General features: G+C 36.4%; 1 protein-coding gene across 2 annotated transcripts in view; it reads left to right on the plus strand.

Moving 5' to 3' along the window:
* Positions 1-249: 249 nt before the first annotated feature.
* OPRM1 (opioid receptor mu 1) overlaps positions 250-16,758 on the plus strand; it is a 178,745-nt gene continuing 162,236 nt past the window's right edge. For both annotated transcript variants that reach the window (XM_030316643.1, XM_030316642.1), the window contains exon 1: positions 250-730. In XM_030316643.1, coding sequence (XP_030172503.1) covers positions 438-730 — 293 coding nt within the window. In that variant the 5' untranslated portion in view covers positions 250-437. The remainder of the gene's footprint in view (positions 731-16,758) is intronic.

The raw sequence follows: 16,758 nt of genomic DNA on the forward strand, positions 1-16,758 counted from the left end.
CCCCAACCCTTCCCTCCAACTCACTCCTTCCCCATTCTGCTCCTCCTTAATGTGTTTGCAGGGACAGTGCCGAATGGGAGACAGACCAACTCGTTAGATCGCTTTGCGCAAAATCCACCCTCCCTTCTCTCTTCTCCCTCCCCTCCAGCCTCTGGATCCCGCACAGCCCTCCCTCCCCTCCCTACAGTGGTGTTGGGTTGAGGACGTGTCTCTACTACTAAGGCGAAAGGGGGCTACAAACAGTGGATAATGTCAGATGCCCAGCTCTCCCCTTCTGCCTGAAGCTCCTCTCTGGCTGCACCAGGATTGGTCTCTGTAAGAAATAGCAGGAACTGTGGTAGCGGCGGCGAGAGGAAGCAGCTGAGACGCGTGGAACCTGGAAAAGTCTGGGTGCTCGCTGTTACCTCACAACGAGGTCCCATCCAGGCGTCAGCACCATGGACAGCAGCACCGTCCCCACGAACGCCAGCAATTGCACTGATCCCTATTTGCACTCTTCAAGTTGCTCCCCAGCACCTAGCCCGGGTTCCTGGGTCAACTTCTCCCACCTAGATGGCAACCTGTCCGACCCATGCGGTCCTAACCGCACGGAGCTGGGCGGGAGCGACAGCTCGTGCCTTTCGACCGGCAGTCCTTCCATGATCACAGCCATCACCATCATGGCCCTCTACTCCATCGTGTGCGTCGTGGGTCTCTTCGGAAACTTCCTGGTCATGTATGTGATTGTCAGGTAAGGAAGGCGCCAGGGCTCCCAGCAGAGATTTCAGCAGCTAATAGGGGCTTAAAGGGACACCTGACCCCTGGGTAGTGTTTGGCGGGAGGATGAGAGAAGAGAGGTAAACAGGGGGGTATTATGGGAGCGACAGTGGATAGAGTGGTGGTTGTGAGTGCAAAAATCTACTTTTCTGTTTTTCTCTCCACTGTTAAAGAATCAAAAATTTCAGAAACAGAGAAGTTGCTTTGGTAGAAGCTGTAAAGCTCCGGGGAAATAATAATAATAATATAATAATAATAATATAATAAGCTCTGTCTTAGAGCTCACTTACACTGAGCCAAGGGGGCTCTTGGGCACAGGAACCCACAGTCCCTTCCACAGGAGCTGTGGACACAGTAATTTGTGAATAATGAAAGAGAAATTTTAGTTAGATTTCCTAATTTGGGGGCCGATCTCCTTTTGAGTTCTTTCAGAGAAAACCTTGGCAACTCTCCTACCCCTGCTGGTTTCCATGTACTTTGCTGCACCCCCCTGCCCTCCTCTTTCCTTCCTTGTCACATTTGTCTCACTTCCCCTTGTGGCCATCCTGAGGCCACCTCAGTGAGAAAGTTTTTCCTTGTGTCTCTCCACAGTAAATAATGTTGTTTTGTTGTAATAAATATGACAGTTGGGCTGCCTAGACATTTTGCAGTTGGCAGCTGTAGATATGCTATGGGAGTCACAAACCGAATTGGGAATAGAGTGTGGTTCAGGAGAAATGCAGGGTATGACTGTTTTTCAAATCCTCTGAAAATGAGACCCAATTAAAAGTGACCAAAAGCGACATGATTCTGGATTATAACTATAATATAAAGAGTTACAGTGGGTTGCTCATGGGGAAAAAAGTGTCTTTACTCAGTGAAATTATTTCAAAAGAATTTGTGGGCCATATTCTGTTTACTCATATGCCTCCAGGTTTGTTTGGCAAAGAGTGTACGGTTTTCAATATTAATTGAGATTAATGTAGATTGCATTAGTGCTGGTGTGTATATTCAAATCCTACATGCTATATGGAATTGATATATTCATTTTGTTAAAGTAAATAAATATTTTAACACCTTAAAATGGGGGTTTTCTTCCTACTAGGGGTTATTTGTATGTAGTGAACATGGTATTTTCATATTTAGTTACAATATTCACATCCATCTATTCAGCAAGTATCGCAGGGGCTTAATGGAGCTCTCAATCATTAAACAATCATGTTCCCTGTCATACTTTCATGATCAAGGTGCTGCAAGCTGCTTGTAATCGATTCTTCTTATATGCCTGATCTCTTTAATTAATGATTGTTAAGAATAAAACTAATTTCTCTAATCTTTTGCTGAGGTATAAGGTAAGTAGTGTCTCTGAGAAAAGAGCACCATCTATTGAGAAGAAGGCTAACAACAGAAGGGAAAATGCAGGAAGGAAATCGATGGAAGAATTTATTTTTTGAAAACATTTACCTTGTAATAATCCAATACAAAGATTCAAAGATAAAAAACCAAGTCTAATTTGCAGTTATGATAATAAAAATAATAAATAAAGCATAATTAAAGGACTGCTTTATAAAGAGAAAATATGTTTCTCATTTGTCCTAAGAAAATTCATAGAATCACAAGCTGATAAGGCTGGAAGGGACCCTAGAGATTACCTATGCTAGATGAGTAACTGAGGCACAGAAATATCAGTGATTTCTTCAAGGACAGATAGTCATTAGTTCTATAATACTGTTAGTTCAATATAATATCTATATTAGCCAATATAATTTTCTTTTAGTAGAGTGGCAAATTATGATTTGAGTTAATTCAACTAAAGAACTGACGGAATAGATTTAGTTAGCCGTAATAATGCGGAAATAATAAAGTACCCCCAAATTTATGTCTGGAATCATGGACACAATGAAGAGAAATTACTAAAGTGTCCTAGAAATCCTGATGTCTGAAGCATAATCTTTATTTCCTTTTACTTCTTCTCTTGGTATTTTCCTTCCTTATTTTTCCTCCCCTCTAGTTTACACTTTTCTATAAAGAGAGAGCCAGTAAAGCAGCAATTTGGCTGTGAAATAAGAAGGCTGGTCTTATTTCAGTGTTTAGAGATTGCTGGTTAGGTGAGTTTGTTTTAAAGGCATCTGACCTCCTTGATGGCTTGGAGACGGATAGTGACATTGCAATCTTAGTGAGAACATGATATTATGCTTTACTTCTCTGTTCTAACAAAATGCAGTGTGATTTGACAACTCATCCCCAACACCCACCTGTGGCAAGTTGGGTGTTTAATTCCGCAGTCAGGTAACCCTCTGGGAATATGACTGCGAAACAGAAAATAGACAGTTTAGTGACTGATGAAGTGATGAAGAAAGCATCTGGGGTTGAAGAAAATATGTTACTTTAGCTAGAATATTTAATTGGACTGTCTCCCGGCTGTGGTGTTTTTACTACAAAAGTGATAGTTCGGAGATATTATTGCCCCTGTTAAAAAGGTGAGTAAAATGCTACCCCCATGAGAGTATTGAGGTAAAATGCTCACTTCCTGCTATTATTTAAAGTTCAACAAATACTTTTGAAAGGTCAAGTACAATTAATGGTCAAGTTGCAGTTTCCTAACCAGATTAAGGTAATATTTATTAGTATGTTTTAATACACCAAGTGAATCATGAGGCTCAGGTGACTATGGCAACCAAAACAACAACAAAAATAACTGCTAATGCAGATACCATGATTAATACTGCTCTGTTCTGTCTCAACTCCATCATCATCATACCTTCATCAACAACATTATTAAATAGTATAACTTAAGTAGGATTCTTACACAGTGCTGTTCTGAAAAACATGAGGCAGGAAAAGAGATACCATCACCATCATATGATCTAAAGATTTAAAATCCAGATGTCAAATGATAGAAATGTTATAGCTATTCATCACACAAAAACTTTTTTTGGTTTTAAAGAAAAAAATTACTTGCAAGATAATATTATAAAATTTACCACACAAATTCTAAAAACTGTGGTGATAAATATTACAAAATGTATTATTGTCAAGAATATTTTTTAAAAAATCAACCAGAATAGTACACAGAGTTATAGCCACCAGGAATGTTTCATTTTTTGAAAGCACTTATCCAAAGCATAGAATTAATCATAAATATAAAGTTGATATTGTCCCACATGTATTTATTTTTGTAAGTTTTTTTTCCAAAAAGATTTGTCCATGTAGTCGTGAACATTGTCTATGCAGACACTGTTAGAAAGAAAGAAAGAAAGAAAGAAAGAAAGAAAGAAAGAAAGAAAGAAAGAAGGAAAGAAAGGAAGAAGGAAAGAAAAGAAAGAAAAAAGAAAAAGTAAGGGTTGGAAACTGTTAGATCTCTATGAGTTGTGTAAATCATCCTGACCAATAAAGTTCCAATGAAGAGTGCCAAATGAATGATATTGCCTTCATTTTTCAGATTACTTCTTAATTTGACTAGATAAATTCTCATATGACCAGTTACCAGAGCAGAGAATGTATATATATGCAAGATGTTATTGTCATTTTTCTTTCACTAAAAAGTATTTCTGACTTTAAAACAAGTCCGAGCTCATACTTGTTTTATATACTAAATATTTGATTCAGATTTAAACTACAAAATGAACAGGCATGACTGATTAGAACAGAAGTATAAGCTTTTTTCCTCACTTCAGATATAAGTAGCTGAAAAAATAAGGAATAACAATGTTTTATCTAATATATATATTAGATATATATTTTATATATATTGTATATATTTTATCTAATACACACACACACACACAAATATGTATATACATATGAGTTAATTTTAATTCATAAGTCCCTGAATACGGTCACTAGTAATTTTAATAAAATAAAAAAAGATAATTGTTTATTTAGAGAGCTCAAATACTAACAAAGCTTGCTTTCTTTTTTAAAACTATAAAATATCCTAGTTAGAGGATGATTTTTTTTGAGGATGGATTTAAAGGAAAAAAAATCCTACTAAATAAAAATCTGTCCTTTACATAATGGTTTACATGAAAATATAAGAATTTAATTGTATTCCTTTTACTTGCAATACAGAGCTCCTGGTAGTATTTCTTACAGTGTCAACTTTAACTATTTCACATATAGGTGCTAATTCTACCATAACACTGTTCTTCAGTGTGTCCTAAAAACACTAAGTTGCTTTTCATTTCCTCTGTGGTAGGTTGTGTTTCTGTCATCTACATAGAGTTATCACTGAGTTTCTTTTCTTTCTCTCCTTTCTTTCTTGAGAATGAGCTATCTCATATTTTATTAAATGTTCCAGCACAAAGGAATGTATAGAGAGTAATAAGATTCTTCACCTTCAAAATTATATGTATAATTATAATAATTATATATACTAGTAATATATATTATATATTACACATAATAATATATATTATATACTTTATATAATATACAATACATGATTGTATGTTTATATATTATAAGTTGGGGCGCCTGGTGGCTCAGTCGGTTAAGCATCCGACTTAGGCTCAGGTCATGATCTCATGGTTCGTGGGTTCGAGCCCCACATCAGGCTCTTGTGCTGACAGGCCTGTTTCAGATTCTGTCGATCTCTTTCTCTCTCTCTCTCTGCCCCTCCCCCACTCACGCTCTGTCTCCCTCTGTCTCAAAAATTAAATAAACATTATATAAGTAATCCATAATATATAACAATTATATATACATAATAACATATAATATGTAAATTATATTATACATATGCTACATATATATAAGAAGCGGCCTCATTTCTCCTATCATACTGACTCCCAGCGACCTATATTATTGTAAATTTGGTGGTTATTATTCATAGGCATATTTTAAACTTTTATTTTTGCTCTGCTACCATAAAGTACAATCTTTTAAATATGTTCTTTGAACTTTATATATTAAATGTTTATATTTTATATTAATGTGAATAGACATAATTTCACTATTTTCCCAGAGTTGTTCTAGTTCCAGCAGATCATAGAAACGGATGTTGAAGAATTAACTCTTCTTAATACTGTTAACTTATCTCTAAATCTGTATTAAAAATTATTGGAAGATTTCTTCACAAGTGTTTTCCTGAACAAATATTTTCATTAATACTCACATGCAGTATTTGGGGAAAAACTTCTGGCAACTGCTACAATAAGTAAATCTTGTGAATAAAACCTAGGTATAATTTCTCTACTTCTAAGGAGGAAATAAAATATTGGTTTCTGACTACGTCAAAATGTCATTCATGCTAAATGCTAACAATCCTACTTTGGGATTTGAATGTCTTAGAGAACTCTTTACACTAAAGTTTAAAATGTTATTTCTTCTAGAATTCGCTTTAGGTATTAATTGAAATAAAATTATTTTGGTTAGCAGGAGCAGATAAACTCGTTTTGATAAATAATGTAAAACAGTGTGACATCTTAAAATATGTTAACAATAAATACCAAGAAATAAATGTTGTGTGAAGTTTTTAAAATATGTGAATTTCATATTTTTAATCTTCATAAAGATTAATGTAGATTAATTAACCTAAAACAACGATTTATGACTACAGTCTCCAAACTTGAGTTTAGATGTAGACACTTACTTCAAGAACTCCTAAGTCAATATATTGGAGTGCCTGGGTGGCTCAGTAGGTTGGGCAATTGACTCTTCCATGGGCATTCAGCTCAGCTCATGACATCTCTAGTTCATGGGATCAAGCCCTGTATTGGGCTCCGTGATGACAACACAGAGCTTGCAGAGGGATCAATCTCTCCCTCTCTCTCTGCCCCTCCCCTGCTCCTATGCACTTGTGATCTCTCTCTGTCTCAAAATAAATAGTGAACTCTATTAAAAAAAACAAACTCATAAGCCAATATATAAAGGAAATCAAAGGAGCTATTCAGGATGAATCACATGCTGGGGCCACAGAGCACTGCTCAACTGCTAGCCCCATCCTACCCTCCATTGATGTCCTCAGAGCACTTTCATGGAATTTCCAGAGCTCTCTCAGGTAATATTTTAAAATAGTGATTTTCATATCGTTTCAGACCTTTGTTGTACCTCACCTCTCATCCTGCTGTTCACCTTTGACTTCAGTGATTAGTATGGCAGTTAGTTTTGCCCGGATATATCTTGGTAACTTTCTACCCTAGCTGCATCTATAGCCCTTGTTTTCATCCCTGGAACTTTCTCTGACTCTACCACCCTCCACAGAAATCAGCCTGGTATTCACAGTGAGAATGTGTGAGGAAGTTGCCACCCACGAAGACACCCTGACTGGGGAAATGGGAAGCTGTGGACAAATGGTCCCCTCTGCTTCCCTCTACCCTTAGGTACACAGTTCTGAGGAGCAGACCACAGGCACATTAGAAACTCTGGTCTTCATTGGACCATTTCAGAACATGCTTTTCCTTCTTTCCTTTTTTACCTTCTACTCCCCCACTTCTGTTCCCACTTCTATTCCCTGCAAATGCTTTCCCAAAATGATGTACCTTCACACCAATTCTGTCTCACTCTGTAAAGCGCATCATTCCTGTTATTTTTATGACTGGTACAATGTGTTGGCACAGTAAAATCCAATTAATAAATAGGCCTTTGCCAATTCATTAAATATAGGTTTTCCTGAATAATTAAAAGTTCTTAAGAAAAATTCTAATCGGTATCCCATATTAGAACAATGAAGAGAATTCATGAGCGAAGCTTTTCCCTTTTATTAGTTTTCCTGTTTCAGGATTCAGGAAAGGTTTTAGTAGATATTCCCTTAATGGACAGGAAGTAGGTAACAGTCATGTGTAGTGTTCAGATTCCTTCTTGAGTTCAGGGTGATGGTAGCAATATGCTCTCAGATATGTAAAAGAAATAAATAAAGCCTCCTGTGCCTCCTAATAATTATCTGAAGACAAAAACTACCACCCCTTCTCCACTGGTTCCAAGTTATATAATACCCATAAAAGTTCTTATGATAACTAAATTCAAGAAAATTTCAGGGTCCTCAAAATGAGCTGAACAACAGATAAAAGAAATGTCGTATACAATAAACATCATGTAATGAGTTTGTCTTCGCATCTCTCCTTTCCCTAGTCATCCATTCTTGCTTCAGGCCATTTACTTCCCACAAATTCTTCAGGCTGAGGTCTTTGAATTCAAGATATACATGTAGAATATAAAGGTCACATAGAAAAAATGTTTTTTGGCTTTGGCTCAGGACCCCAAGTGCCACTTGTGGCTCAATTTCAAACTGTTCTGTGCCTCATTCCTCCTCATCTGTAAAATGTAAGAATTGAACTGAAAAAACTCTTGAAGTCCCTTCTAGTACTAAGAATTCCTATGGTAACTTCAAGGGACTACTCTCCATAATTTTGCAGCTATACTATCTAGAGAAAAAAGAGTAATGATTTACCAAGTTAAATAATGTTGTTTTCAATTCCATCTCACCCTCTTGCATTTTAGATAGCTCAAATGGATTCTGTCAGAGAGAGAAATTGCTGAGATGCCAGTTTGGTGGTAGTCAATTAATATAATGAGCCAGACTGAAGGCAACAGTCAAGGCTTCATTCACTTACTGTGAGAGTATAAGCAAGACACAAAACAAGATAAAAGTGTCCGCTCCCCAGGGTTCTGTTTTTTCCCCACATTAAGGCACCAGGTCACCAGAAGAGCTAGGAGCGGGAAAGTATTGAGTCAGAGAGAAGCGTTTCTTCAAGGACTCCTGATAAGGAGGTCTCAGCCGAGACCCTGGAAATAGCTTTGTCAAGGCCTACTCAATAAGAAGGCTCCAAATGGAGCAGTTGGACTAGTGATGCATATACATCTTAGAGCATTGCTGTTGAGGTGGAAGAGGGGCATGAGTCCTTGAACACAAATTCCTCCAGATTATATACCAAGTCTCTTGTGGGGAGGACAGCTTCTCCCCATGAAGTCTACCAAGTAGAGCCTTTGTAGTTGCCTATGGTTGAGCCTCAAAGGTCACACACAGTATATGGCCTGGACTCAGACTTCTCATATTCAGCTTAAACCCTGACACTTCTCTTTCCTCTCCTGTTCTCTCCCCCTCCACTCCTTTTCTCCTCTCCTCCCTCTCTAACTCCCCCTCTCCTCCTTCCCCTCCCTCCCTCTCTCTCATTCTCTTTTTAATTCATGTAAAGATTATTTTAATATTTGCTTTCAGAAATTAATTATATTCAGGATGTTGCATTCGAAAGTAGGGCAGATAGGACTGTTACACATGAGGGAACCCTGGATGTGTTCAAATGAAAGAGAGATCATTCTGTTCTGGATATAAGTTTCTGCCCAGGCAAGAATATTGTCAGGTATGTTTTTTAAATTCGATCATGTGTTATCTTATTAGTTGCATATAAGTAGGTGTCCTAAAGAGATTCAAATGTAATCATTCACACTTAGTAAAAATTATTCTTTGTAATTTAAGGTTTAAATATATTAAACCAACATGATACATTCAGTCTCCAAATATGCTATATATTAATTCTTCTATAAATTTTTATTTTCCCCTGTAATCTACTTTTCTAATAAAATCCTTATTCTTCAAGTCTCAACTTAAAGCCATTTCTCTTTGCAGCCTCCCCATAGTACTTCTACAACCAAGTCCCTGCACTGTAAACCCATGATAAAGGCTCTGATTGTGAAAAGTCTGGACATTTTCTCATGCTTTTACAAAAGTCACTTGATAATCCTTGAAGACTTGATATACAACTATCTCTCTGTGATAGTTAAGAAATGTGATAGTTGTTCAAAGTTGAACAACAGAAGCATGCATCTTTGAAATATTTTGTAATTCCAAGTTTTCAGCATTTCAGATTCACCTCAAAGTATTCAGATGTAAATTCTGATTCAGACAATTCTCTCAATTCACTGCTTTATTCATGAGTATTTAGCTTTTATAACTTGAATCATGAAAACTGATCTGTATCACTGGATTAATATCAGAAAATCATAAATTCACATACACACATATATATCTATATGTGCATATATGTGTAAGTCCAAAAACATTAAATTGGAAATAGATTGTGCTCTTATGATTGAAATACAGAAGATTTTAAAGAGTGAAAATTACTAAAAAGTTAATACAGTCAGTTCTCAATATTCATGATAGTTATGTTTTATGAAGTCATTGTGATTAATAAATTAGACAAGACTGAAGCTTTGCTTCTAGGGAAGATTTAGGGTTACGTTCCTGTGAGCCACAGTCACATTTGCATCAGTTAATCAAAACATAACTTTCTGTTATTTGTGGTTCTGTATAAAGGCATCCATTTAATCTTTATTGTCGATTCATTAACATTGAATGCACAGTCAACAGCATTGTAACCAATGTCTGCATGAAACTCATCTAAGATATTAGACACATCACTGCCATCTTATACTTAGGCACACCAGACAGCACTTCAGCACTCTGTTTGAGGTCAATTTTAAATAGTAAGATTACCGACAAACAACGCAAAAATGCTATAAATGTGTCACAGAAAGGAGACATTTGTAGTCTGAGAGTTGAAATGGGAAGGCAGAGTGTTGCTTTGTTTGACCTCCACTGAAAACTTGTCCATCAAAGCAACTCAAAGTTTCTGTCACTCTGTACATAACTGCAAATGACCATAAAAACACATCAGTATAGAGTTTAGGGTTAAAATAAAATTTAACAAGCAAGGTTGTTTGCAAATACAGAATCCATTAATAATGAGGATCGACTGCATATACAAATGTTTTCCCAGGAAATATTTTTAAAACAGAGCTGAAGAAAAAAATCAGAAAGTATGTTCCATATTAAATATGATTACAATTTCATGTCATGAAGGCACGTTTTGTATTTTTAATCATTATTTATCATAATCAAAGGGAATAGCTTGAGGACAAAATGGGTTCCCATATGAATCAGTATATCACTAGATACCTATATTAGCACACAAATTAAGAACATGAATGATACACAAGAGTCCCTTTTTCTCCATATCCAGCCAGTATTTGTTATTTCTTGTCATACTGACATTCATGAAGTGATATCTCACTGTGGTTTTAATTTACATTTCCCAAATGCCTAAAGATGCTGAACATTTTTCCATGTACACATTGGCCTTTTGTATATCTTCTTTGGATAAATGTCTATTCAGGTCCTTTGCCCATTTTTAATTGGGTTTTTTGTTACTGAGTTATATGAGTTCTTTATATATTTTGGATCTTAACCCCTTATCAGATATATGGCTTGAAAATATTTTTCCCATCCCATGGATCATCTTTTCACTTTGTAAATGATTTATTTTGTGTGTCTAGAAGCTTTTCAGTTTGATATAGTGCTGTTTGTTTATTTTTTATTTTGTTGCCTGTGTTTGAGTTGTCATATCTAAAAAAATCATTACCAAGACCCATGTCAAGGAAACTGTTCCTATGTTTTCTTCTGGGAGTTTCATGGTTTCAGGTCTTACATATAAGTCTTTAGTCTATTTGAGTTAATTTTTGAGAGTGGTGTAAGATATGGGTCCAGTTTCATTCTTTTACACGTGAATATCTGATTATCCCAGCACCACATATGGAAGAGACTGTCTTTTCACCATTGAGTATTCTTGACTCCATTGTCAAATATTAGTTAACCGTATTGTGTCTGTTTCTGGGCTCTTAATTCTGTTCCTTTGGTCTATTTGTCTGTTATTATGCCAGTACCATACTGTTTTGATGACAATAGTTTTATAATATAGCTTGCAATCAGGATATGTGATGTCTCCTGTTTTGTTCTTCCTTCTCAAGATTTCTTTGGCCATTCAGGATCTTTTTTGGTTTCCTACAAATTTTAGAAGTGTTTTTTCTACTTCTGTAAAAATTCCATTGGGATCTTGATAGGGGTTGCATTGAATCTATAGACAGTTTTTGGTAATATTGACATTTTAACAATATTAAAATGGGTTGGGTTCTCCCAACACATAGTATGAGATACTTTTCCATTTATTTGTGTCCTCTTTGATTTCTTTCATCAACATCTTATAGTTTTCAGAGATATTTTTTTATCTCCTTAAATTATTCCTAAGTATTTCATTGTTTTGATGCAATTGTATATGAAATTATTTTCTTAATTTCTCTTCCTGATAGTTTGATATTAATGTATAGAAGTGCAGCAAATTTTTCTGGATATTTATTTTGTATCATGCAACTTTATTGAATTTATTTGTTAATTCTAACAGTTTTTTGGTGGAGTTTTTAGGATCATGCATATATATAGTATCATGTCTGCAAATAGTGACAGTTTTATTCTTCCTTTATAATTTGGATTTTTATATTTCTATTTCCTTTTCTTTTCTTTTTTCCTAATTGCTATGGCTATGACTTCCAATACTATGTTGAATAAAATGGCAAGAATAGGCATCCTTTTCTAATCTTTATTCCTGAGAAAAATTTTCAGTTTTTCATTGTTGAGTACTATGTTAGCTTGGGCCTGTCATATGTGGCCTTTATTACATTGAGGCACATTCCCTCTATACCCACTTTATTGAGATTTTTTATCATAAATGCGTGTTGGATTTTGTTAAATGTTTTATATGCATTTATTGAAATGATCACATGATATTATCCTTCATTTTGTTAATGTGATGTATGTGTCACATTGCTTATTTGCAGATGTTGTACCATCCTTGCATTCCTAAAATAAATCCCACTTGATCATGGTGCATGATCCTTTTAAAGTATTGTTGAATTTGGCTTGCTAATATTTTGTCGGGGATTTTTGCATATGTTCATCGGGAATATTGGCCTGTAATTTTATTTTTCTGTGGTGTCTTTATCTGATTTTCATATCAGGGTAATGCTGGCCTTACAAAATAAATTGGAAACATTCCCTTCTTTTCCAATTTTTGGAAAATTTTGAGAAGGACAGGTATTAATTATTCTTTGAATGTTGGGTAGAATTCACCAGGAAAGACTTTTGATCCTGGACTTTTTTGTTGGGAGCTTTTTGATCAACAATTTGATCTCTTTGCTAGTAATCCTTCTTCTCAGGTCTTCTATTTCATCATGAGTCAGTTTTGTTAGGTTGAATGTCTTTATGAATTTATCTATTTCTTCTAGGTTGTCCAATTTGTTGACTAAAATTGTTCAGAGTAGTCTATTATGATCTTTTTTATTTCTGTCATATGAGCTCTAACTTCTCTTTTTCACTTCTGATTCTATATCTGTCTGTATGTCTGTCTATTTATCTTTCTCTTAGTGAGTCTAGCCAAAGGTTTGTGAATTTTGTTTATCTTTTCAGCTCTTACTTTTATTAATTTTTTCTATTGTTTTTTTAGTCTCTATTTCAATTATTTCCATGTTATCTTTGCTGTTTCCTTTCTTACACTACCTTTGGGGTTTGTTTATTCTTTTTTTTTTTTCTAGCTTCTCTGGATGCAGAGTTAAATTGTTTATTTGGGCTTTCCTTGTTCCCTGAAATAGGACTGTACTGCTGTAAACTTCCCTTTTAAAATTGCTTTTGCTTCATCCCGTAGATTTTGGACTGTTGTATTTCCATTTTAATTTGTCTCCAGGTATTTTTTTTGTTTCTCCTTTGATTTTTTTTTTTACTCATTGATTTCAATAGTATGTTATCTAATATCCACACATTTGATTTTTCGAATTTTCTTCCTGTGATTGATTTCTAGTTTCATTACATATTTAACAGTCTATATCAAGTTAATAGCATCTTAAGTTTGAACATGTTCTAAAAGTTCTATATTTTTACTCCCGCCCCCATGTGTTCTGTTTCTGATACCATATTTTGCATCTTTTCTTTTGCCTATCCCTTAACTAATTATGATAGTTATAGTTAATTTTACTACTTTTGTCTATTAGCTTTCATATTAACCTTGTAAGCAGTTAATCTACTGTTTACTATATATTTGCATTTATTAGTGAGATTTTTACTCCCATATGTTTTCCTGTTACTAATTAATGCATTTTCTTTTCAGCTAAAAAAAAAATCCCTTTAATATTTCTTGTAAGTCAGTTTAGTGTTGACAAACTCCTTTAGTATTTGTTTGTTGGAAAACATTATCTCCTTTTCAGTCTGAATAATAACCTTGCTGGGTAGAATATTCTCATTTGGAAGTTTTTTTTTTTCCTGTCAGCACTTTGACTATATCATGCTACTCCCTTCTGGCCTGCAAAGTTTCTACTGAAAAATTAACTGATAGTCTTATCAATTTCCTTTGTATGTAGCAAGTTGTTTTCCTCTTGTTGCTTTTAAAATTTTTCTCTTTATATTTAACTTTTGACATTTAATTATAATGTGTCTTAGTGTAATCTCTTTGGGTTCATCCCATTTGTAACTCTGTTTGCTTCCTGAGCCTAGATGTCTCTTTCCTTCACCAGGGAAGTTCAGGGAAGTTCACCAGGGAATTTTTCAGCCATTATTTATTTAAATAACTTTTCTACCTCTTTCTCTCCCTTCTACATCTGGGGCCTCTGTATGTAGATGCCTTTTCTTTTGATACTGTCCCAAGCGTCCTTTAAACTATCTTCATTTTGTTTAATTCTTATTTCTTTTGTTCCTCTGATTGGGTAATTTCCGCTGCCCTATATTCCAGGTTGCTGATCCATTTTCAGCTGGTTTTGTCTTGTTCTTTCATTTGGAATACATTCTTTCGTGTTCTCATTTTGGGCAGCTCTCTTTTTCTCCTTATTAGATGAAACAACTCTCTCTTCAAGTCTTGAAAGAGTGGCCTTGTGTAGGACATGAACCTTATCATTCAACCTTGCCCTGGATTTTGGTTGTTTCTCAGACTTCTTTGATTGTCTAAGTAGCATGATTGGTTTTTGATGGGTCCTAGTTGTTGAGAGTATGCCAAGACCTGTCAGAGTTCCAAAGGTTTGGAGCTCAGACAGGGCCTGGTTTTAGGCTAATTGTAAGCCAGATCCTCCGGCACCAGCTTTTAAGATGATAGATAGATGATAGATAGATAGATAGATAGAGATAGAGATAGAGATAATCTTATGTATATATAGATGGGTCTGCAATCATAAACCCTGCTGATTTCTAGACCAGGAAATTTGGAGACATCCCCTCAGCAACACTGGCAAAAAAAAATGCATTAGTCATATATATAAAATCTCATTTCTTGGATGCATCAGGGAGCTGTAGCAAGGTCAAGGGAGGGCTCTAATATGGTATCTCCATGCCCACACTCCCTGGGTGCACTGCTGTAGCATCTGGATATGTGGCAAACCTGAAGCCTGACCCTCAGGCTGAAGCTCCAGGACAAGAAAATAGGCATTTGTCTCATGAAGACTGGGGACATGTTTTAGTCAGCTGTTTGTTCAGTACCTAGGGATGGTAGGCTCCTAAGAACTGTCTCTCTGATTATCTCAGACTCATAAGGCTCAGAAACACATTTCCCACTGGCCAACAGAGCCAGGCACTCAAGAGGCCTGCCTTGTGTGGGCTGCACATGTCTATCATCTGTGGCAAGGCTGGCTGTGGTTGTGACATACCAGGACTGGGACAGGACAACCCACAGCTGAGATGCAATGTGAGGTACTTGTATGTCTAGCTATGGTGCACGAGGGGCAAGACACTCAGTGACAATGGCTGCAGTGGGAGGGAGTGAGGCTCCCACTAGAACTAACAGGCCAGAAGATGGGTGCAAAAAATGGTACCCACCAGCCCCAGCACCAATAAGGCAGAAGGTGAATGCAAATATGGTACCTGCCAGCACCTCCACCCCCAGAGTGAGTCTCAACAGGTTCTTGCCTTTCTGGAAGATGCTTTAAGGTTAACATAATGAGTCCCCTGATATGGATTAGTCGCCTTTCAAATTGTTGCTTTTTTTATGGGTCCCCCTGTAGTGGGTCTATGCTGAACCTTTTGAGTGGATTTCTGTTCCTCATAGCCCGATTGTTCTCCTGGAAGTAAGCCCCTGTTTATGTTTTTTAAAGTTTATTTATTTATTTTGAGAGGGGGGGAGTGTACACAAAGAGGCAAAGAGAGGGGACAGAGAGAGAATCCCAAGCAGGCATGGGGCTTAAACTCAAAAACCATGAGATCATGACCTGAGCTGAAGTCAAGCGTCTGACACTTGACCAACTGAGCCACCTTGTCGCCCCCAGTCCTGTTTGTTCTTAAGGCCAAACTCTAACTCTTTGGTGGCTCATTTGTCTGATGCAGTTCCCAAGGGGTGCCTGATATGTGACAAGAAAACCCTCACTCATCAAGGGACAAGTTCTGTATTATAAGAACCCTCCTGACTATGGTCATTACACCTGGGGTGGGGTTTTTTGCAAGGCCATGTCTCTGCCTCTTCTACCCATATTGATGTAGCCTTTTTATCCTTCTTTGTGTAAACACTGTTCAGCTAGCTTTCAGTTCCTTTTCAGAAGGAAATGTTCCACATATAGTTGTGGGTTTGTTGTGTTTGTGGGAGGAGGTGAGTTCAGGATCCTCCTATACCACTACCTTTAACCCTCATCCCCCCCAGAAAATCAGCAATATTCATTACCATCCATAGCCAGTGATTACGGAGCAAGTGCTTAGAAAATAGCATGCTGAAAAATTTCCCTCAATTGGACATGCTTTGTGGTTATCTTAAATCAGTGCAATTTTTTAGGCTCTCTCACAGTATTTTCATCTTCAACTATTTGAAGCTTTCAGGAAAAATTGAAACTGTCATCTGCAAATTCGTATTAACTTCTTAGCAAATACAAAATCTGTCCTCAAAGACACCTATGTCTGCACACCAGCCACTCTGCACCCACCCCCATGCACCCAGATGGTGACTGGCAGCTTCATTTCACTCAACCTCTCATTATGCCCTTTCAGGCACAAAAGCTCACTAGTTGGATTTTTTTTTTCTTTTCTTTCTGATTTATGTAACTTGCTCATTTTAAAAAAATTGTTTTCTGCAGTTCTCCAAGTTTCCTTTGAAAAATGTTATCTTTTGTGTTTTAGGACCAGGCTGGCTAGCTCGATAAAAAGGAGCACTAGTTATGCCAAAGTATTCTGTGGTGTTTGTAACCCCTTGGTTTCTTGTCCATGGTTTTATTCAATGGTTTTTCTAAGGACTC

This window comes from Lynx canadensis, chromosome B2 (genome assembly GCF_007474595.2).
Source record: "Lynx canadensis isolate LIC74 chromosome B2, mLynCan4.pri.v2, whole genome shotgun sequence".
NCBI lineage: Eukaryota > Metazoa > Chordata > Mammalia > Carnivora > Felidae > Lynx > Lynx canadensis.